General features: G+C 41.0%; 2 protein-coding genes across 6 annotated transcripts in view; one reads left to right on the forward strand and one right to left on the reverse strand.

Moving 5' to 3' along the window:
• LOC133474940 (bone morphogenetic protein receptor type-1B-like) overlaps positions 1-11,487 on the forward strand; it is a 99,150-nt gene extending 87,663 nt beyond the window's left edge. For both annotated transcript variants that reach the window (XM_061767127.1, XM_061767128.1), the window contains exons 3-12: positions 3,461-3,626; positions 3,698-3,797; positions 4,074-4,176; positions 5,236-5,332; positions 5,551-5,689; positions 6,690-6,882; positions 9,274-9,571; positions 10,358-10,533; positions 10,869-10,999; positions 11,080-11,487. In XM_061767127.1, coding sequence (XP_061623111.1) covers positions 3,461-3,626; positions 3,698-3,797; positions 4,074-4,176; positions 5,236-5,332; positions 5,551-5,689; positions 6,690-6,882; positions 9,274-9,571; positions 10,358-10,533; positions 10,869-10,999; positions 11,080-11,205 — 1,529 coding nt within the window. In that variant the 3' untranslated portion in view covers positions 11,206-11,487. The remainder of the gene's footprint in view (positions 1-3,460; positions 3,627-3,697; positions 3,798-4,073; positions 4,177-5,235; positions 5,333-5,550; positions 5,690-6,689; positions 6,883-9,273; positions 9,572-10,357; positions 10,534-10,868; positions 11,000-11,079) is intronic.
• Positions 11,488-16,315: 4,828 nt separating this feature from the next.
• LOC133474948 (netrin receptor UNC5C-like) overlaps positions 16,316-23,819 on the reverse strand; it is a 298,998-nt gene continuing 291,494 nt past the window's right edge. For all 4 annotated transcript variants that reach the window (XM_061767144.1, XM_061767142.1, XM_061767143.1 and 1 more), the window contains 3 exons: positions 23,479-23,643; positions 20,226-20,404; positions 16,316-18,252 (listed from right to left, as the gene is read on the reverse strand). In XM_061767144.1, the coding sequence (XP_061623128.1) occupies positions 18,090-18,252; positions 20,226-20,404; positions 23,479-23,643 (507 nt within the window). In that variant the 3' untranslated portion in view covers positions 16,316-18,089. The remainder of the gene's footprint in view (positions 18,253-20,225; positions 20,405-23,478; positions 23,644-23,819) is intronic.

Raw genomic sequence — 23,819 nt, forward strand, 5'->3', positions numbered from 1 at the left:
ATAAGCTCATATAGTAGAACCACTCCATGCAATTCAAGATGGTCGCTCATGGTTTGTAGACAGTGACAACATGGTAGAAAGAGAGAGATGGATTGACAGATTACTGGCATACCTGACATTTCCGGAGAGAATCGGGAGACATGAGGCAGCGCAGTTACAAGATAAATAAATTCCGTTGTGAAGTGTGAATTGGCTCTGGAGGATGCAGTATTATACTCCACAGTCTGCCCTTAAGTAATTACAGCAGACCCTTTTTCTTCTCAGTTGTTGTTTGTTAGCGTGTCTCGTTCCCAATAATTGCATTCAAACTCCAGAGTTATACTCCAGAGTCTCCACTTCGCTGCAGATGCCTGTAGTCTCCTTTCAAATAAAATGTCTCCTTACCCTCGTTATCCTGTGTCAATTGATGGTGTGTCTAATTCCGACTTCTGCGTTTAAAGTCTGTACTTTTGTGCAACTCTAGAAAGGTATTTTGAATTTTTGCTTCGCCCTTAGTCTCTACTCTGATAATATGTGTCTCCTTCCTGTGGACAACATTTAATAGACATTTTAAAAGCCTGTCTTCAATCACATTTTTATTCTTTGGCTTTCAACTCAGCAGTTTATTTTTTGTTTCTGTTGTTGTTTACATTGCTTTTAAGCTATTATTTTAATGTGTCCTGTTTACTGTTGTTATTTTATTTTTATATAATGTACAGCACTTTGTGTGCAGCTGTGGTGGTTTTAAAGTGCTCTTGAAATAAAGTTGAGTTGAGTGACTAAAGGAGACCCTCATTCTCCTCCGTTGTTGTTTGTACTGAGCCTTAGCTCAGTACGGTGCAGTTTTGACTCCACACTTTACTGCACCAGCCATCAGTCTCATCGCGAATACGTGTCTCCGTACTGTGCGCAACATTCTGTGAAGTAAATACAAGAAACTGCTGTTGTTCTCATTTGTAGTTGCTTGTACGGTGTCTTAGCTCTGGATCCTGCAGTTTTATACTCCACAGTCTCCACTTTGCCGCTATTGCCCTTAGTCTCCTCTCGAATACAATGTGTCTCATTACTGTGGCCAACATAAGTGTAAATACAAAAGACCTTCGTTCTCCTCCATTGTAGTATTTTGTACAGTGCCTTTGCTCTGGACACTACAGTATTATACTTTGCGGTCTCCACTTTGCTGCAGCAGCCCTTAATCTAATCTCAAATACTATGTGTCTCCTTTCCGTGGCTGACATTCCAAGAAGTAAATGCAAAGGACCCATCATTGTTGTTTGTATTGTGCCTTTGCTCCACACATTGCAGTATTATCCTCCACAGTGTCCACTTTTCTACAGCGGCCCTTAGTCTCCGGCATTTCTGACTATTCCGCCCAGTTTCTCCCGTCTTTCCCAATGCATACAAAGTGAATACACGCCGTGCTAGTGGCGAATGCTGGGTGCGGGTCTTTTGTGTTTTGTCAACAGCACGTCGGCACCTCGCATGACGTCCGGCTGGACCCACGCAGGGAGGCTGCACCAGGAAAATGACAAAAAGTAGGAGCCGGATCAAGGGAAACCTAATGGAGGATGACAAGGCTATCGTAAAGATCCACATACATGAAGAGATAGGGAGTGACCGAGAGAGGGTGAGAGGCGCTAAGTGTTTGCAGGAGGGCTGCAGAGTGAGAGAAAGGGAGGCAAAGGCCAGCGTCTCTTGTGTGCCGCCGCAATAGTTCCCCGCAGCTCTGTCACGTCTCGTTTTGCTCATCCCGTCTCCCGGCCCCCCTCCTCCTGCTCCTCGCTTCGAGTGTGACCCCCTTTTAAAACCTTGGTCCATCTCTTACAGTTTGGGCAACACCAGAGGGATCTACTCAGTGACTGCCCACATAGGAGGCCATTACAGTATTTTATTTGCTCTATTTTTTAATTTGATCATCATCACATGAAATCTGCCCAGGGAACTTGTTTATAAATGCTATAAGAGAGAGAGAGAGTGAGAGTGAGACGTCCCCCGTGCTCTCAGCATCTCCGCTCGCAGCTGTCGGGCATCTGCTCTCAATGAACGTGCCGGAATGAATGAAAATCCTAAAAGCTTCGAAGGAGAGAGACTTTTCGCACTTTCACACACTCCCCCCACATCCTCCCTCAAGTGACAAACAGGTGCTTCTTTGAAATAGGATAAGACGGAATACCGAAGCTTTGTTCTACTTCTTTTGGGAAAGTTTGAGTAGTAGGACTGAAAAAACATGTTGTGGGAACGGACTTAAAGGCGTATCAGTACAGTATCTTCGTACAAGGTTACAAACTGAAGACATTGGTGAATAGTGCGGGTGGAGTGAACGATATTTGGCAACTTAAGTAGGACCTCACATGCCTCACTATGGAAGTACAAAGAAAGATTTTGAGAATAATAACGTCCAAGGATTGAACATTTACACTGCAGTTAACTGGAACCACTTGATGTTGCATACATGCTGTGTAGATGAAAATAGCCAATGTGTTGTGATACCTTGAAAAGATAAATGTGGTTTTCAAGATAGGGGAAAATGAATGAGCCGCAGATATTAAAACTTCAAACATTTGGAAGATTCTTCTTCCAGAAGATCTGGATGGATATGGTAGGACCCTAAGATGTGGCATGGTCAGCCATGACCTTGCCACATTTCCCACAACAGCCCAGTTGTGTACTAGAATTTTGGGCTTTCTGCAAGAGAGAACGCAAATTAAGTTTCTTCAACAAATGTAGAAACATTTGTGGAGGATAACTGTGATTTCCATGTCCTCTGTTATTTTAATGGTCAACTCTTTCTCCCAATGTTGTTTCACATAGTTCACTAGCCTACTGTACATTTGCAACCTACATCTGAATGTGTTCCATTCAATCATATTATTTCCTACAGTATATTCTCTTCCTTTCCCGGCGTTTCTCTTGGCTGCACTGCTTCCAGTGAGTGTTAGATTTTGTATTTTTTTTTTGTCCAATCAGACTTTAGCTTAGGTTGCAAGGTCAAGCTAATCTGCCTAGGGCCTTCGGAATCAGTAGTGCTGCCTCATGTAACTTAAAATGATCTTTGCATTTCTTTAATCAATCAGGTTTCAAATGAGATCTCCCAGGGCCAGAGCGCTGTCCCTCGATGATGTCAGCATTGTTCTGTCCTCCGATTAGTTCGTCAGAGCAAAACGTGTTCGAGTCAAGCTCGACTTGCAAAACACGCCTGTAGCAGTCTGCACACATGAATACATTTCATTATCAGCATCTCTAATGAGTACGATGTATTTTATTTGTATTTTGAAATTTTTTTGTCATGTTTATAGAAAAATATAGATTCTGAACTACTCCAGATGATGCGTGTGGTATAGCTGTATGCTTTTACATTTGTGTTTTTTGAATACTGTTGATGGATTCTATAAATCTGACACAATAGTGGTGCTATCCAGAAGTCAGAACTTGACCAAACGGCTCGTGCGTGACCGGATCCTTGTCTTCCTCTGTCTCCCAGGCAACATATTGGATAGCATGCTGCTGCGAGCGTCCAGTAGAGAGGCGGCGGCGGATGGCGGGAAGGAGAACGGTGGAAGCGCATCCACGGCTTCCCCGTCGCAGCGACTGCTTTGGTGCCACTGCTACCACCATTGTCCAGATGACACCAACAACAACACATGCAGGTACGCCAACACGCTCTTCTCCAGTGAAGGGACGGGCAGACAGATGGAATAAATTAAATGGTGTTCTTCAGGACTGATGGCTACTGTTTCACCATGGTGGAGGAAGAAGGGGGCGTTCCAGTCTTGACTGCAGGTTGTCTGGGGCTGGTCGGGTCGGAGTTTCAGTGCCGAGTGAGTAGCTCCAATTCACTTTGATTTGATTGTGCTTGGTGTTTCATGTAGGAAAATATAGACAGTGGTACCTTGACTTATGTGTTTAATTATGACCAAGATGGTAAATCAGTTTAGAGTCAATAAGATCCCAAATAATGAGTGCTAAATTGCGTGGTCGCAACACAAAGCAAAATATCGACCAAGTGACGCTTTGTAACTACAAAAACTTGTGAATTGGGGCACTTAAAAATCAAGGACCACTACATATAAACAAGTGTCTTGTGTTGTGTTTAGGACACATGGAGCTTGCGTCAGAGGAGGTCACTTGAATGCTGCACAGATCAAGATTACTGCAATCGAAACCTTCATCCTACACTGTCGCCTCTCAAGCCGCCTCGTAAGTTTGTCTTTTGGACTAGTTCTTGTAAGTGGAGTGTAGTTAGTAAATTAGCTGCGACACCAGTTCACAGATTGACACAAAATTGGGTGGATATGTTTAGCATAACGGTATGCACAAAAAGATTTCAAGGGCTCATGTTTGAAACTTAACAGTTAGTTATCCATCAGGCCAAATGAGCCCCTGATTGGAAGCGGGTGTCCTAGACAGAAGAGCGACACTTAGTTGCCAAGCTCTTTTGGCCTACGCCATCATATGTGGGCGGAGCTTGCTGTCAAAGTTTGTTGATCATTTTGAGGATATATACTTAAACACAATGATATGCATTTTCAGTGTTTTATTGGGAAAACAAATCAAATTTGTACGAGGTCAATATTGACCATTCTGTAGGTTTGAATTTCACCCAGATATGGAACGATAGAACTGTTGGAAGTGCTCATTACAATAATATAGAAGCAATGTAAATCCCAAATCCGAAAAGTGCAGCACCACAGTTCGTAAAACACATCTGACTCTTTTTGTCATGATTGTTTAGGGGGGAATATATACACTGTGTGATTTATGCTTGTTTGATTGTGCAGTAGTTTTGTCTAGTGGTTTTAATAATGGCTGCCCGATTTGCTATTGTGATTAGAAGAAAAATGACTCTCTGGTGCTTGAAATTCTTATAAGGCTTAACAGCATCATAGTGCTTTAATGAGGGCTCTCTCAGTTTCAGTGAGCTCTCGACGTTGTATCATTTTGACTAGGAGTGAAGGAATTTCTAACTGAATTCACCAGTTTCAACACAAAATGTACATATGACATTCAGTTAAGCCCAAAATGATTTGTGGGGTCTGGCTGTAAATATTCATAAACATATTTACTATGTTCAGCTTTCTAAAGGGTCCCGTTACCTTTTAACACAATTTAGAGTATTCTAATCAACTATACATAGAATACGTTTCACTATATTTTGAAACTTGACCGTTCAACGAGACAGTCCTTAAATTGATTAAAATAGGTGTATGAAATGTATATTGTGTAGTACCATTGTTTCCATTTGTACTCTTCTTTCAGTATATGTTGACGGGAAGGTCCACCACATGGCCTTGTTGATCTCCGTCACAGTCTGCAGCATCATTCTGGCTGTTATTATTGTCTTCTGCTACTTTAGGTAAGTATTATCCATCAAAACTTCTTATATTTTTTTCCGTAAAAAGGCTGTGCTGACTCTTCATTACAAGCTACAAGGTGCTTTTATTATCAATTCTTCAATATGCGTAACACATACAGAGGATTGAAATTACAGTACTCAAGGGCCAACGGTGCTACAAAAGATTGTACAAATGTGTTTTTTTAAATCAATTTTTTTAATGTTTTTTTTTTTAACAGGTATAAGCGTCAGCTGTCCCGTCCCCGCTACACCATCGGCCTTGAACAGGATGAGACCTACATTCCTCCCGGAGAGTCCCTGAAGGACTTGATAGAGCAGTCGCAGAGCTCTGGTTCAGGTTCAGGGCTCCCCCTGTTGGTGAGATTGGTGTATTACACTACCAGGAGACAGTACATAGGGAATATACTGTACATTAAACCTAGTTTTTCTTCGTTTATCACATTCTAGACCCACCCGCAATAGGTAAAAGACTGTGCTTTAGGGATGCTACATCAATTATTGTTAATAGTCCTAGTTCTAGTTTGGCTGGCGACCAGTTGAGGGGGGGAACCCTGTCTCTTGCCCAGTCAGATGGGATGGGCTCCAGCACGCCCGTGACCCTAGTGAGGATGAAGATGGATGGCGTTCTAGCCTTCTCACACATTTTAACGTATTAAAATACACTTATTATTGTCAAATTTATTAAAACACACTTTTTAAAGTATTCCTTAGCGCATCTTCTCAGTATTTGACTATCAAGAAATGGGAGCCAATCGTGTAACATGTCTTTGATGAAATGAAGACTCGCTCGCACAGTTCTGCAAATAAGAAGCAGAGTGTGCTTGCTTCAAGCTGTAAATGTGTCCCCACAAGTTGAAGCTTACTGTAAAACTGACACATAATACATAAGATAATTATACGTTGTATAGAATATTTAAACACCAACATGTTCAAGCAAATCAAATATTTACGTCTAATGAAAATTTGCTAGCTTTATGCTAAGATATATGGGAAATGCCATAGACTGCCTAATTCAAAATTAGTATATACAGTAAATTAGCTATAGCTGCTACATAAAGTAGTATAAAAAGTAATAAAGTAGTATAAAAACTCAAACAACTTTGACTTTTTTTCCCGCGGAGTAGCAACACATACGGTCAGGGCATATAACAATACATTTCTTGTTGTGGCACAATGTGGTACTACAGTGAAGGTGTACAACTCCAAACTTGGACTTGCATGTACTGTGTACTGTAAAAAGCCATCAAAAAAGATCGCTTAAATTTCTGCAATATACCAGGGGCACGAAGGATGAGCCACAGTATCGTGAGAGTTATCGTATCGAGTTTTAAACTTGAACTTTCCGCTCCCCCCTCAGGTGCAGAGGACGATCGCCAAGCAGATCCAGATGGTGAAGCAGATCGGCAAAGGCCGCTACGGCGAGGTGTGGATGGGCCGCTGGCGAGGAGAGAAAGTGGCAGTAAAAGTCTTCTTCACCACCGAGGAGGCCAGCTGGTTCCGGGAGACCGAGATCTACCAGACGGTCCTCATGAGACACGAAAACATACTGGGTAAAGACTGCAATATTTACTCTATGCATTTACTGCTCCAAGAGTCATGCATAATCTGTATCATTCCTTTAGTGGAGAACCTTCATGTCACATATACATACACAATGGTAGACAGCGATGTGGGTAACACAGCACAGTAACGTGTTACTTTCCCTGGGAGAGTAATCAGACGACAGTTACTTTTTCAAACCAGCAATAGTTACTTTTGAGTCATCAATGTCTCTCACCAAATGCTGATTTGCAGCTGGTGACTTGGGGAAAAACCGCAGTCCAACCATTCAATAGCAATCTGCTCACACAGACCGCTGATTTAAGTACGAAGTACCATCCTGTTTCAAACGCTCCACCATCATTCCAGTCCCCAAGAAACCTACAATCTTGGGTCTGAATGACTACAGGCCTGTCGCCTTGACATCTGTGGTCATGAAGTCCTTTGAACGCCTCGTTCTGGACCACCTCAAGAGCGTCACAGGTCGCCTGCTGGACCCCTGCAGTTTGCCTACCGAGCGAACAGGTCTATGGATGATGCAGTCAACATGGGACTGCACTTCATCCTAGAACACCTCGACGGCGTGGGGACCTACACGAGGATCCTGTTTATGGACTTCAGCTCTGCGTTCAACACCATCATCCCTGAACACCTCTCCTCTAAGCTTCTCCAGCTCAGCGTCTCGCCTGCCATCTGCCAGTGGATTTACAGCTTCCTGACGGGCAGGACACGGCAGATGAGGCTGGGGGACACCACCTCATCTACACGCATCACCGGCACCGGGGCGCCCCAAGGTTGTGTCCTCTCTCCGCTGCTCTTCTCTCTCCACACAAACGGCTGCACCTCAACGCACCCGGCTGTCAAACTCCTGAAGTTTGCAGATGACAAGACGGTGACGAGTCTACATATCGACAGGAAGTGGAGCGGCTGGAGCTGTGGTGTGGCCGACACAACCTGGAGCTGAACACGCTCAAGACTGTAGAGATTATTGTGGACTTCAGGAGGCGTCATCGCCACAGCTGCCCCTCACGCTGTGTAACTGCCTTGTGTCAACTGTCGAGACCTTCAGGTTCCTGGGAATTACAGTCTCTCAGGACCTGAAGTGGGCGATCAACATCAACTCCGTCCTCAAAAAGGCCCAGCAGAGGATGTACTTCCTGCGGCTTCTGAGAAAGCACGGCCTGCCACTGGAGCTGCTGAGACAGTTCTACACAGCGGTCATCGAATCAGTCCTGTGTTCTTCCATCACAGTCTGGTTTGGTGCTGCTACAAAAAGGACAAACTCCGACTGCAACGGACAATCAAAACTGCTGAAAAGATTGTCGGTGCGCCCCTACCCACCATTGCATGCTGCCAGAACTAAGACAAGAGCATGCAAAATCCTCTTGGACCCTCCACGTTCTGGTCACCAGCTCTTCAGCTCCTTCCCTCAGATAGGCACTACCGAACAATGCAAACCAAAACTAGCAAACATTCCAACAGCTTCTTCCCTCTTGCCATTAACTTCTTAAACAGTTAACTTACAATTCCAGTACAACATGCTGCCAATATTTTTGTCTTGAGTTTGTTGTCACATTTCTGTCAGGCCAATTATACATACTTGGCGAAATAAAGATGATTCTGATTCTGATTGTACCTCAAATTTGAGCTTGCAACACAAAACAACTAAGTGATGATTGGTAACTCCAAAAACCTGTAAGTAGAGTAAACCTTTGTTTATCGTGGGCGTTATGTTCCCAAAAAGTCCCTCAATAAATTAAATCTGCAAGATAGTGATCAATGATTTAATATATATTTCTAAGTTTCATGTATGCATTTGTTGAACTGCACTTTAGAGAGAGATTTAGGTATTTTATTTGTCCACCTGTGGTTGCCATCCACACACACAACACAAGCAGATATGCCGGTATGAAGAGTCGATTTCCTGGCTTAACCATTTGCGCCGTTCCTCACACTCATGGTCCTGGCAATGTTGTCAGCAAAACGCATTATGGATATCCAGAATTCACTGCGGTGATGTTTTAAACTACAGTGCTGTATTATTGTACAAAATCAATCTAAAATGTTGCTCCATACTTGCATTTGTTCCTGTCGCTATTGTTATGAGTGTGTGCATTAGCTATTCGTCGGGCAAAGGGTGGCGTTTGTGAATTTATTTGATAAAATGCCAACTGTAGCTTGTGTTTTAACGGATAAGGTACTCAGTAAGGTTTCTGAATCTGCTGGTAACATTAGCCCAGTTGACCTTCTGTGAGTCGGTGCTGCCACATTTCAGTCAATCGGCCTATATGATGACCACGATGCGTTGAATCTGCAATAAATGAACCGCAGTATAGCGAGGGCTTACTGTATATGTTAACAAGATTATTCATAAAGCTAAGCTAACTCTCTCATTGGTTCAGGATTCATCGCAGCGGACATCAAAGGCACGGGCTCGTGGACGCAGCTGTACCTGATCACTGACTACCACGAGAGCGGCTCGCTGTATGACTACCTCAAGTCCACCACGCTGGACTGCAAAGCCATGCTACGGCTGGCCTACTCATCCGTGTCGGGCCTGTGCCACCTCCACACGGAGATTTTCGGCACGCAGGGCAAGCCCGCCATCGCCCACAGGGACCTGAAGAGCAAGAACATCCTGGTCAAGAGGAACGGCGCATGCTGCATCGCCGACCTGGGCCTCGCCGTCAAGTTCATCAGGTGCGTGAGCGGCCGCCAATCAGTGTTGCAAAATGGTGCCAGAAGTGGGATACTTGGCCTTGAGCCACCCGTGGCATGTCCAGTAGGTCCAATTCAAATCAGGGCAGGGGCTGTTTTTGATGTGGGCGATTAAGGTTAAAACCTCAAAAGAAGTTGGATGCTTAGCCTTTATGCCCAGTTACTATACATATCTGTGTTAGGTGCAGCCCTCCTCAAGAGTTTTGTCAAAAATGGTGTCAGAATTAGGATGCTTCACAACTATGCCATTTGTGACAAGCCCAGTTAGTGTACATGTTTTTCAAATAAAAATTCTTTTTCAATTTAAAGGTTGGTGACCTTTATGGTACTACTCAAAACTGTACAAAGGTGTCAGAAGTGGGCCACTTAGTCGTGAAGGCATCTGTGATTTGCCCAGTTAGTGTACACATTTTCAACCCAAACAAAGCAATCTAGGTTCAAATGTGGGGCAAATGTAGTACTCAAAATGGTGTCAGGAATGGGATGCTTAACAACAACCGTAGCTTTTTTTAGTTGGTGTCCATTTTTTTCAATGTAATAATCCCAGAGGTCCAAAGTGGCGTCAGAAGTGGGATGCTTGGCCTTGAAACCATCTGCAGCATTCCTCAGTTAATATACAGGTGTTTTAACCCCAAAAAGTATGGGTTTAAATTGAGGTGACGGATGTTAATCAGAGGTGCAAAATGGTGTCAGAAGTGGGATGCCATCTGTGGCTCGTCCAGTTAATGTACACGCTTTTGTAGCCGACTTGTCTGTGCGCCCCTGCAGCGACACCAACGAGGTGGACATCCCGCCCAACACCCGAGTGGGCACCAAGCGCTACATGCCGCCCGAAGTTCTGGACGAGAGCCTCAACAGGAGCCACTTCCAGTCGTATATCATGGCCGACATGTACAGCTTCGGACTCATCCTGTGGGAGATCGGCCGCCGCTGTCTTTCGGGAGGTACGTCACCCGTTTGGCTACAGTAACAGCAAAGGTTGAAATCCAGGTTGATGGTACGACTCAGAGGTGTCAGAAGTGGGATGCCAAGCCACTAAACCATCAGTGGTGTGCCAATTTAGTTTGTTTAGTGTACTGTTTCTTCAACAATAGGAATAGGTTCAAGTTGAGGTGAAAACTGGTCTGGAAAAGTGGCTTACCATCCCAATTCTGAGGCCATTTTTGCTCTTGATTTAAACCTAGGCCTATTAGTTTCAAAGCCGGTCCCCTCATGCAGTAGGATCGCTGCCTTATTTATTGACAATTCCTAACCCAATCATGTTTTGATGTCCCTGCAGGCATCCTGGAGGAGTACCAGCTGCCCTACCACGACCTGGTCCCCACCGACCCATCATACGAGGACATGCGAGAGGTGGTCTGCGTCAAGAGACTACGGCCCTCCTTCCCTAATCGCTGGACGAGCGATGAGGTAAAAGTTCACACAACACACACGCACACATTAAGTCACGTCACTAATGTGTGTGTGTGTGTGTGTGTGTTTTGTCGCAGTGTTTGCGTCAGATGGGGAAGCTGATGACAGAGTGCTGGGCTCACAATCCGGCCTGTCGCCTTACGGCCCTGCGGGTGAAAAAGACACTGTCCAAAATGTCCGAATCGCAGGATATCAAGTTGTGAGGCTTGCGCTTACTTGCACACGCGAGTGTCAATTGGGTGCTTTCTGTGAAAGCTAACTTAGCTGCAGTAGAAGAAGAAGCGTGAATGGTCCCTTGAAAAAGGACGTTGCGAGGAGCACGGACTGGCACTATGTGACAAAGTGGACTGTGAGGCTTTCCAAACTGTTTTTGCCCTTCATGCTGGTTACATTTGTAGAGTGTACAAATGTTTTACGTTTTCTCCCTGTCATGGCTTATGTATTTTCCATGTAAAAGCGTAATTAAAACTATTTGTTAGAATTGACCTGATTGGAACGTTTATTATTGACTACAGTGATACCTTGACTTGCTAATTTAATTCAATTGTGGCCAAGGCCCTTAACTAAATTTACTGGTGTATCAAATAAATATTCCCCATTGAATTGAAATGCCACAAATCCATGCAAGCCACGACAAAACCACCATTTTTTTGTTTTGCATCTTTTAAGAAGATAAATAGCTGTCCTGTGTAAAAAATAAAATAAAATAAATAAATATATATATATATATATATGTGGCCCACAGCAGCTCCCTGTCAGTGTTTTCATGTTGTTTGTAATAGAGATACAACGATTAATTATCAAATTCATTATATTAAAGTGTGTCATTTTCCTCAAATTACAAAAAATCTTTGTTGTTTTTTGGTAGGCTGGAACGGATTAATGGCATTTTCATTCATTTCAATCGGGACAGATCAGAATCAGAATCATCTTTATTTGCCAAGTATGTCCAAAACACACAAGGAATTTGTCTCCGGTAGTTGGAGCCGCTCTAGTACAACAGACAGTCAATTTACAGAACACTTTGGAGACATAAAGACATTGACAAAAAACAACAACAAACAACAATTGTGCAAAAAGATGCAGAGTCCTCAGTTGGAATGGCTAATAACGCAATAGTCCGGTGCAATGACCATTGTGCAAAGGGCACTGAGACTTCAAGGAGTGTATGCGGTTTAAAGTGACGAGTACTGCGATAATCTGGGACAATGGTTGTGCAAATGTTACAGATACTCCTCAATCAGTGTGCAAATGGAGCAGATGCTACTCTGGCATGAGTGGCCACTATATGCAAATAGTGCAGCACGGCGAGACAACTACAGTGAGTGCACGAGTAATACATAATACAGAAATGTGACAACGAACTCAAGTCAAAAAATTGCCAGCTTGTTGTAATGGAATTGTAAGTTAGCTGTTCAAGAAGTTGATTGCAAGAGGGAAGAAGCTGTTGGAATGTCTACTAGTTCTAGTTTGCATTGATCGGTAGCGCCTACCTGAGGGAAGGAGCTGGACGAGCTGGTGACCAGGGTGGGGAGGGTCCGAGAGGATTTTGCACGCCCTTGTCTTAGTTCTGGCAGCGTGCAAGTCCTCAAGGGTGGGTAGGGGGGTACCGACAATCCTTTCAGCAGTTTTGATTGTCCGTTGCAGTCGGAGTTTGTCCTTTTTTGTAGCAGCACCAAACCAGACTGTGATGGAAGAACACAGGACTGATTCGATGACCGCTGTGTAGAACTGTCTCAGCAGCTCCGGTGGCAGGCCATGCTTTCTCAGAAGCCGCAGGAAGTACATCCTCTGCTGGGCCTTTTTGAGGACGGAGTTGATGTTGGTCGCCCACTTCAGGTCCTGGGAGATTGTAATTCCCAGGAACTTGAAGGTCTCGACGGTTGACACAAGGCAGCTGGACAGCGTGAGGGGCAGCTGTGGCGAAGGATGCCTCCTGAAGTCCACGATCATCTCTACAGTCTTGAGCGTGTTCAGCTCCAGGTTGTGTCGGCCGCACCACAGCTCCAGCCGCTCCGCTTCCTGTCGATATGCAGACTCGTCACCGTCCTTGATGAGGCCGATGACAGTGGTGTCATCTGCAAACTTCAGGAGTTTGACAGTCGGGTTCGCTGAGGTGCAGTCGTTCGTGTAGAGAGAGAAGAGCAGCGGAGAGAGGACACAACCTTGGGGCGCCCCAGTGCTGATGCTGCGTGTGGATGAGGTGGCCTCCCCCAGCCTGACCTGCTGTGTCCTGCCCGTCAGAAAGCTGTAGATCCACTGGCAGATGGCAGGTGAGACGCTGAGCTGGAGAAGCTTGGATGAAAGGAGATCAGGGATGATGGTGTTGAACGCTGAGCTGAAGTCCACGAACAGGATCCTCGCGTAGGTCCCTGCACTGTCGAGGTGTTCTAGGATGAAGTGCAGTCCCATGTTGACTGCATCATCCGCAGATCTGTTCGCTTGGTAGGCAAACTGCAGGGGGTCCAGCAGGGGACCTGTGACACTCTTGAGGTGGTCCAGCACAAGACGTTCAAAGGACTTCATGACCACAGATGTCAAAGCGACAGGCCTGTAGTCATTCAGACCCGAGATTGCAGGTTTCTTGGGGACTGGGATGATGGTGGAGCGTTTGAAGCAGGATGGAACTTCGCACATTTCCAGTGATCTGTTGAAGATCTGAGTGAAGACTGGCGCGAGCTGGTCCGCGCAGACTTGATGATTTTAGATACGCGTGTTTTGAATTACAAGCGTGGTCACGGAACAAATTAAACGCGTACCTGAAGGCACCACTGTATTAGGTTCAAATGGAGGTTTAGTGTACTGGTACTACTCAAATATGAAAAGTGGTTTCAGAAGTGAGATGGGAAACAGTTGAGTAGGAAAAAAAAAATGCCTCACAGGAAGTTGTGTTCAGCATTGCTTATAAATATAATTTATTAATTGTCTTAAAAATTCTTTCTTACACTTTGTACAGAGAACAACAAGAGAGAAAGAGGGAGGAGGGAAGGAGGATGAGAAAGAGGAGGGGAAAGCGAAAAGAAAAGCGTGCCGGATGCAACCAAAACAGTCACGAGAATTCAACACGTGTCAACAAAAAAGAAAAAAAAAATCACCCCTGATAGTAAAATGTTACAAGCACAGCTAAGACGTCAATCATGAGAACCAATGGCGAATTTGCATAGTCGACAAAGAAATAAAACAAAACGTACTAGTTTCTAACTGCTTTTTTTTTTCTTTTTCTTACGTTTAACAACACTTCATTTGTTTCAACAGTCCATGTAAAGAGTTCATCCGGCAGGTAAACTGTCGACTGGCAGATATTTTTGAAAATAATGTGGTTAGGTCGTCGTCGTCATCGCCTTTGGGTTTGAGTTTGCGTTTGAAACGCACCCTGTACCCCTTTTTTTTAATGAGCACTTACATCAGGAAACATTCACATCAACCACCAGTTTGCAGCAAATTTTTGAGCACCCCCAAAAGAGAAACCTGACACTTAAAAAAAAAAAAAAAAAAAAAAAAAAGAGGACCTTTTGCCTGCAACATACTGACGTTTGGATACTTTCAATATAAGAGCATGTGGAAGTGTGGAATTCAAATGTATTCAAAATGATGGACAACCGTTCAAAGTTAAGGATGTTTTTGAAATAATTCATCACTTTTTTTTTTTAGCACTGACGTAATAAAAAAACAAATCTTCCTTTGATGAAAAGCTTTTGTTTTGCTTAACCTTTACAATATATATACCATAAAATAATTGGTGTAATTTTTCCAGTTTGAGCTGAAAAACCTGCAGAAATAAAGTTGATTAATGGATTGTTATATTATTAAAATATTTTGCCTTTTTTCTTTAAAAAATATGTTCAAAATTAAGGACACCCATTTAAAACTGAGAATGTTTTTAGAATACTACATCCTTTTTATCCTATTTGGAGTCCCAAATTAAACAAACTAACATTATTTTGCTTTTTTCACAATAATAAAATTGGATTAAAAAATCTTGCTTTGAGGAATTTGTCAAAATATTTTTTTTTATTTGAAAAATAACTGTTCAGAATTATGCAAAAACATTTCAAATTTCTGATGTTTTTAGAATAATTAATACTTTCTGTTGTAACATTTTCAGCGTCCATATAATATTTTAATAAATACAAATACAAAAGTTTGCTTTAAATGATTTAAAATATTTTGATTCATTTGGTCATGAAAATAATGTCTAAAATAAAAACAAGCATGTATTCAAAATAGTTAATCATTTAAAAAAGAAAACAACCATTTGGAAAGTCAACCTAAATAAATAAATAAAAAGGTTTGATTTGATTATTAACACTGCTATTACTAATACTTTATGATAAAAAAACGTTAAAAATTATGGACAACCATTCAGAACTGAGCATAATTCTAGAATAATACATGCCTTCCCCTCCACCTCATTTTAAGTGCCAACCTAAAAAAGCATGCTTTGATTAATTCATTCATACAATTTTTTTTTATTCAAATATTTTTAATATGGCAATTTTAAAAAGCTTGATTTGAATCATTTTTTTATTCAAATATTTTTAATATGGCAATTTTAAAAAGCTTGATTTGAATCATTATTTTAAATATTTTACTTAAGGTAAAAAAAATGTCAAACCAGAAAAAGTTTTAAGAATAATCCATACTTTTTTTCCCCCCAAACAGTTTGAGCGCCAACCTAAAACTGAAAAGAAAAGACTGCTTAGATGATCGCCCCCAATATCTTGCTTTTTTAATCAGATTTTTTTTTCAAATTTATGAACAACTTTGATCAAAATGAAGCATGTTTGTAGAACAATGAATCCCACCCCCATTTTTTTTTTTTAGCAGTGACCTAAAAATAAAAAAAGTGGGGAAATCGTTTTATAATCCATCTGTTCAATATTGTGCAAAACAATTTAAAATTTGAGTTTAAAAAAGTTTTTAAAAGTATTAATCTTTTCTCTTCCAGTATTTTGTGTGTTGATGTAAAATAAAAATATAAAAATAAAAGAAATTGTTTTTAATTATTTTAAAACTTTAGCTATTTTTAATACATTAAATAATGCATTTTGAGAAAAATTAATCCCAATTTTTCAAATATATTTTGTAGGTCACCAAAAAATAAAAATGAAATTTGTGCTTTGAGAATTACTTCTCAAAATGTAGCTTTTTTTCTGAAGCAATTCGTTTTTTTTAATAGTTTTTGGATTAAAAAAATAAATAAATCATCCAAACACGATTCTCATAGCGATCATGGAAGTGTTTGTAAAAACCTAAATAATTATGGCAATTATTATGATACACCAAATATAACAATGATCATCAATGAGGAGCTAAAATAAAAGTAATTTATATATATGATAATCATGTATTTACACAATTCACCGAAATAAAAACACAAACAGTATTGTAAAGACCACTTGATGGCGCTACAGATCAACAAAGTCATGATGGTGACATCACATTATTACAGCAGAGACGCTCCAACTGCATGAATATGTATGACGTATTTGAAAACTATAGGGGGGGAAATAAAACGAGTCTATCAATCGTGGTGCATTCACTGCATCCTTTTTCTCGCTCTCTCTCTTTCTTTTTTTTACCCCTCGCTGGTTGTTAGTCATTATGAAAACTAATACTGCTTACTGCAGTTGTAACGCATTAATGCTCTTACCATGGCTTGCATTCATTCATTCTAATAATTAGTATCATAAATAAAAATATGAATAATAATTAGGGAGAATCTGCTTTTCGCATGTACACATAAAAATAAACCCTGCTCATCTAAATACATCTGCACTTTTTTTCCATCTGCCATGCGTCTCACGGAAAACGGTCGAATGATGACATCATCCAAGTGCAGGTGGGCGAGGGGCATGTTGCTAGGCAGGACCATTGATTGACAGTTGCTATAGGACTGCGCCTCTGATTCGCGGGGTCATTTAACCTCTTGCCTTTTTATTTGCATCATATTTTTTGAGCTATCGTCTGTTTACGCCTGCTACCGGGTAGCAACTGTCGCTAATTATTTCCCTCAAACTTTAGTTTGTTTTGTTTTTTAAGGGTAAAAAGTCGAACAAACACTCCCTGGGCATTTTTCAAGCTATCTTTCATTTAGCAACTGTCGCTAACGCTTTCACTCAACCTATGTCCTTAGCTCGTTTTGTGAACCCGCTCCAGATGTTGCCGCTTTTAAGTAACATCACGAGACGGGTAAAAAATTAATAATAATAATAAAAAATAAAAAAAAACACTCCCCAAAACATTTTATTTTAGCTATCCTCTGTTTACGCTCACTAGCGGTTAGCAATCGTCACAAACGCTTTTCCTCAATCGACATCCTTGGCTCGTTGTGCTAACCCATTACATCCAATGCCACTTTTAAGTGACATCGCTACTATAATTTGGTCACGACAGGAAAAAAGTAAAACAAACACTCCCAAAAGCGTTTTCTTTTTTTTTTTGCTCTCTTCCACTTACGCTCGCTATCAGTTAGCAACCATCACTAACACTTTCATTCAATCTATATCCTTAGCTCATTTTGTTAGCCCACTGCATGCGGTACCACTTTTTCAGTAACTTTAGTTTGTTCCCCACAAGTCTTACAAACACTCCCCAAAGCATTTTTTCTTATCTTCTGCTTATGCTCACTAGTGTTAAGCAACTGTCGCTAATGCCTTCTCGCAGTCTATGTCCTTAGCTTGTTTTGTTAGCCCATTACATATGATGCCACTTTTCAGTAACATCACCAGTTATGTTTGTTCGTGACAGGGAAAAGTCATACAAACACTCCCCAAAGCACTTTTTCAAGCTATCTTTCATTCACGCCCACTAACAGTAAGCAACTGTTGCTAAGGCTTTCCTTCAATCAACTTCCTTAGCTCGTTTTGTTAGCCCGCTACATCCGATGCCACTTTTAAGTAACATGGCTAGCTTAGTTAGTTCCCGACAGGTAGAAAGTCGTACAAACACTCCCCAAAGCGTTTTTTGTTTTGTTTTGTTTGTTTGATTGTTTTTGGGTCATTGCGCTAGCGTCTTCCTCCGTTAGCCTGGCCCGCGTATGTGGTCACCGTTGCCATTTGTCCGTGTCGTTGGTCGCCTAGCCCGGTCAATGTTCCACGGTCATGGAGCAGAAGTTTCCATCATGGCGACCCATCTCTTCAAGCACGGCAGCCAGTTCGTTGAGGTCCCCATCGGGGAAGTGCTGGGCCTCCCACAGGTCCAAGATGACGCCCGTTGGACTGGACTTGGTGGCGAAGTAGTTCAGGTACCTGAGGAATGCCAAAAGCAAACAGGGATCTTACTTTCACTGTACAGTGGTGACTTAACTTACGAGTTTATTTTTTTCCGTGACCGCGCTCGCAACACAAAACACTCCTAGCTCAATTCTTCCCTTTTCATTCTCCATTGAAATTAATGCAAATGGCATTAATCTGTTCAAGCCCCCCCACCCCACACACACACACAAAAACACACCATGAAAAATGTTTGTAACATTTTTTTTATAGGAAAATTGCACTCTTCAAATTTGTACTTTTTAAAAACACATTAATAACATACACAAATTAAATTGCATGTAAACAATTCAACAGTTTGTGCATCACAATAATTCAATGGTCATTATGTTGCTCATTCTGGCGTGCCTGCCTTGGTCACCTTAGGGCAGAATAATACTAACATAATAAATGGACAAAGAAGAAAGTCACAATTAAGTATTTAGTATTATTATTATTTTTTTGCAGATGATGAAGAACATATGCCTGTGAGTGTTGTTACATTGTCTGGTACCACCCCGTTTATGTTCAAATATCCATTGCTTAAAGGTTTATAACTACCGCCATGTCATGTCAGTATGTGCTAGTGTGTTATTTAAGCTAGAATGTTGGCTAATACCTTTGAGGAACCTCATATGAAGATGGTTTGTTTGTGTTGAATAATTGAACTACTGTTGTTTATGTAACATGGGTTCATGATCGTGTACATTCCAGATGCATGGTGTTGGTACTTTGCTCCTATCTTTTGGCATCTATAGGGAGGATTAGAGCCATAAAACACCACCCATCCATCCATTTTCTGAGCTGCTTCTCCTCACTAGGGTCGCGCGCATGTTGGAGCCTATCCCAGCTATCATCGGGCAGGAGGCGGGGTACACCCTGAACTGGTTGCCAGCCAATCGCAGGCCATAAAACACAATTTTGTTAAAAACAAGAACAAGGACAACAGGTAAGTCCATCAAAGTCCCTGAAGTTCCTATGGAAATACTTTGATAGTTTGTCTCATCCTCTTCTTCCGTCCACTAACTTTCTCTCCCATTTATTTTCTTCCTTTGACTTTTCTCCCGCTGGTCTGCTCTGCAGCTCACGTTGAACTTTCTCTCTCTCACCCACACACACACACACACACACAAAATGTCGAGGGGACACGGGAGACAAAACTCGCTCGCATTTTGATTCTCATATCATCCAAAGTATGATAAAAAAAACAACTCCATGTGACAATACAATATGCTTACAGCATAGTGAGTGCTGTTTTTAAGATGGCCTGTCATGGAAAAGTTTTTTGTAACTGGATTTTTATGTTACTTATAATATTATCTATTATGAATGAAATATTTAAATGTTAATTTTATCCATCCATTCATTTTCTGTACCGCTTATCCTCACTAGGGTCGCAGGCGTGCTGGAGCCTATCCCAGCTGACTCTGGGCGAGAGGCGGGGTACACCCTGAACTGGTTGCCACCCAATCGCAGGGCACATAGAAACAACCATTCGCACTCACATTCACACCTACGGGCAATTTAGAGTCTTCAATTAACCTACCATGCATGTTTTTGTGATGTGGCAGGAATACCCAGAGAAAACCCACGCAGGCACGGGAGACCATGAAAACTCCACACAGGCAAGGCTGGATTTGAACCCTGGTCTTCAGAACTATGAGGCAGACGTGCTAACCAGTCCACCACCGTGTATGTAATTAAAACAAATTATATTTTGCTCCTCTCATGTAAATCAATGGTTTTTTTTGTTGTTTGTTTGTTTTTTTACGTTTTACATTTTAATTCCACGTTTAAAAATATGAAATGAAAACTTCTAGCTATTTAAAGGAAGCACAGTGACGTTGTTATTGTTGTGCTCTATTGTTACTTATTATTGTAAGACCTTTTCCAAAAGTAGTATGTATGAATTACTGTGCATGTACTGTATAGGCAGTATTGTACAGTCATTTGGAGAGAAAAAAAGCGACCTGTCCAAGTTGAGCTTGTGGGCCAGCATTCTCCAGTCGTTGCCTCGTGTCTGCGGCGCGTCCAGACTGCCGCACAGTTTGTGTCTGATGGACAAGGGGATGCGGAAGGCATTGGGCCCCACTAAGGTAGTGATGTTGCTGGCCGGGTCCATCAGGGATGTGTCTATGCACTGGAGCTCCTACGCGTCAGCAAACAAAAGACACAGATTAGAATACAGCAATAGGAGTAGTAAATAAATCGACCTAGTAATGGTTAGTAAGCCGAAAAACTCGGAAGTCAAGGTACAAGTAGGTAAAAGGTAAAGGTAAAATTCCAAGTTACAATATTTACAACAGTACAATAAAAATATTCTTCCACACCTAACTCATCCAAGCATGCCTTGATGGAGCCTATGTATATTGAGAGCTATTTCTAATATTTGGCTTTTCTCATGTAGCAATATGTATAGCAAATGTTCCAATTTTTAATGAATAAAACCATTAACATTAGAATGACAGGTTTTTTTAAACATGAATTTGTAATGTAATTAAATTAAAACATCAAATAATTATTTTTAATTAAAAAATAACTTAAATAGTTAGTTTTAGATTTAACAAAATTTACATTAAAATTACGTATTTCTGTTTTTTAAATGGAACTAAAAACCTTGTAGCCTTTCCCATATAGCTAAAGAATCTTCATTCATTACATTGTATAAAATGTATTAGTTTAATAGCGAATCCACATAAAGAACCACATTCTATTGTAAAATTTGAAAATAAAAAAATTTGATGGTTTTTCAAAAGAAAAAACATATTTAATTAAGCCAAATAAGGTATGTTTTTAATGGTATTTATTAAATTTCTATATTCAAAATTAAATAATTTTAAAAGTTAATTAGATTTGAATTTAGTTTAATATATTGAATACAGGCGGCTCTGTGATCGACTGGTTAGCACATCTGCCTCACAGTTCTGAGGACCGGGGTTCAAATCCCGCCCCCGCCTGTGTGGAGTTTGCATGTTCTTCTCGTGCCTGGGTGGGTTTTCTCCAGGCACTCCGATTTCCTCCCACATCCCAAAAACATGCGTGGTAGGTTGATTGAGGAGTCTAAATTGCCCGTAGGTGTGAATGTGTGTACGAATGATTGTTTGTTTATATGTGCCCTGCGATTGGCTGGCGACCAGTTCAGGGTGTACCTCGCCTCTCGCCCGAAGATAGCTGGGATAGGCTCCAGCACCCCTGCGACCCTTGTGAGGAGAAGCTGTACAGAAAATGTATATATACATATATATGTATACACAACCCCAATTCCAATGAAGTTGGGACGTTGTGTTAAACATAAATAAAAACGGAATACAATGATTTGCAAATAGGCTCCAGCACGCCCGCGACCCTTGTGAGGATAAAGTGGTACAGACGATGGATGAATATTGAATAGTTATTACTTTTTACAATATTACTTTTATTAAGTACATTTTGAAATTATAATTTAAAAAAATGAAAAAAAATTGCATTCAATTTAATCTGTAAAATGTATGTATTTACTTACTTACTTAGTTAGTTAATTACTTTTAGTCTCTCTTCTTGGTTTGTTTCTTTTCGAGCTTTTTGGCCTGGTGACTGGGCATTCCCACTCAATTTCTGTGGGAAATGCACTTTCCCCAACAACGCCACTTCTTGGGAACTCTAATATGGAGCAGGACGCCGAAGGATGAAGTGAAGCACACAGAGAACTTCTCCCCCAACTTGGAAACTCTCAAACGTCTCCAAGTCACAAAGTCTCAAACACTGTTCAATCATTCATAGCGAGGCGAGAGGTCACGCCGACATGACCGGAATAGCGAGGCTTTGATTTTGGCGTACCGACAAAAGCTGAGCTTTGTTGGGTGGTTTCAAAGGTCATACTGTTTTTTTGTAGTTGTTTTCTTGTAGTTGTTTTTTTTTTGTTTCCGGAATGGCCCCGCTTTGAACTCCCTCCCCACGTCCATGTCAAAGTTTGTCTAAACTCATGCAAACTCAAATTATTCATTTACAGAAATTCTAATGGGATCCAATACATAAAGAATGTCACTGGGGATCGCGACAATCTGTGAATAATTGACACTGATTATAATTGCATTGAAATAAAAAAATCTAAAAATGAACCCCCCACCCAAAAAAAAAATAGCTTGAATAAGTGGGCATATACCATCAACAACCGCTTTCCTATATGCGAATACTGTGGGTGCTGCTGGGCATAATTACACTCACTTTTGATTTTGAATATCAAATTCATCATATTAATATGTATATTGGATGCACTTTTTTTCCAGAAATATAATATTCATATTATATTATTAAATTATTGTTGTGGTTGTTTATATACATTAATCTGTTCACTGTAGTCACTTTTAGTTGGAATTGTTATTATTATTGATGATAATAATAAAAATAATACGTTTGTGAGTATTATTATTATTATTATTATTATTATTATACAGTGGTGCCTTGACTTACGAGTTTCATTGATTCCATGACCATATCCCCAATCACTGCCACGAAGAACACCAACAAAAATTTTTGTGTTGTGTTTTTTTGTTTTTTTTAATAAAATAGCATTATACTGTATGGTACTTTATAAAAATATACCACAATAACATAATTAAAGAGAATGTAAAGAATTAAATAGCTTCTTTATAATTCAATAGGCTTTGTGTTTCTCTTTCTGGTATGCATACCTTGGCCACAGGGGGCAGTGTAATAAAGACAATCGTAATAATCCAAAAACTATTTTGAAACTAACTGTACACTGCAATAATATTAGTTGTTTTTCCACAGAGGATAAAAAATGTATCAATATTTTTGTTGCTGCACCAAATCCGTTGCTATAAGGGTTCTAACTACCGCAACATCGATGCAAGATGCTCGTTGGCCTGTCTTATGGCATTAAGTTTGTGGACTTTGTAAGTTATGGTTCGGTTAAATACACAGAGTGTAATTCAATTTGTTTAATGTTTCAACTTCAACTGGAAATGGCAATAAACAGGTGAGAAGCATTTCATCTCTTTTTGGGAGAATTGTTCACTATTTGCTGCTTGTTGTGAAGTTCATTGGCGACATTGAGCACCTTTAACTAAAAAAAAAATAAATAAATAAATATGTGGCCGAGCAACAGCTCGTATCTGGAAACACTCAGAAGTCGAGTTACCACTGTATGGCTATGAATCCAGGATTATCCTCCCGGACTATATATTGACCATTATTATGGAAGGCGAATGCCGAAACATGTACCTCCTCCAGGGTGTTGCTGAGCTGAAATATCTGGCCCTCGCCCTCCACCTGCCTGACGCACAGCTTGCAGCCGACCTCGGTCACGGCCGGGCTCATCCTCTCTAGCGTGAAGGTGCAGTGGAGGCTCCTCTGGTTTCCGTTCCACACCTGGTAGAAGGGGATCTCCTGCAGGGTTACAAATACTTTGTTACTGTGCTTAAGTAGATTGATTGTTCAGGTATCTATTCTACTTGAGTATTTCAGAGTCTGTATTTTTTTTTTTTACTCAAGCCAATGAGTCAAATCAATTATTTCTGTTTTTACACAAGTATCTGTATTACTTAAATGCAGAATGTGAGTAC

The sequence above is a fragment of the Phyllopteryx taeniolatus genome, chromosome 3, assembly GCF_024500385.1.
Source record: "Phyllopteryx taeniolatus isolate TA_2022b chromosome 3, UOR_Ptae_1.2, whole genome shotgun sequence".
Lineage (NCBI taxonomy): Eukaryota > Metazoa > Chordata > Actinopteri > Syngnathiformes > Syngnathidae > Phyllopteryx > Phyllopteryx taeniolatus.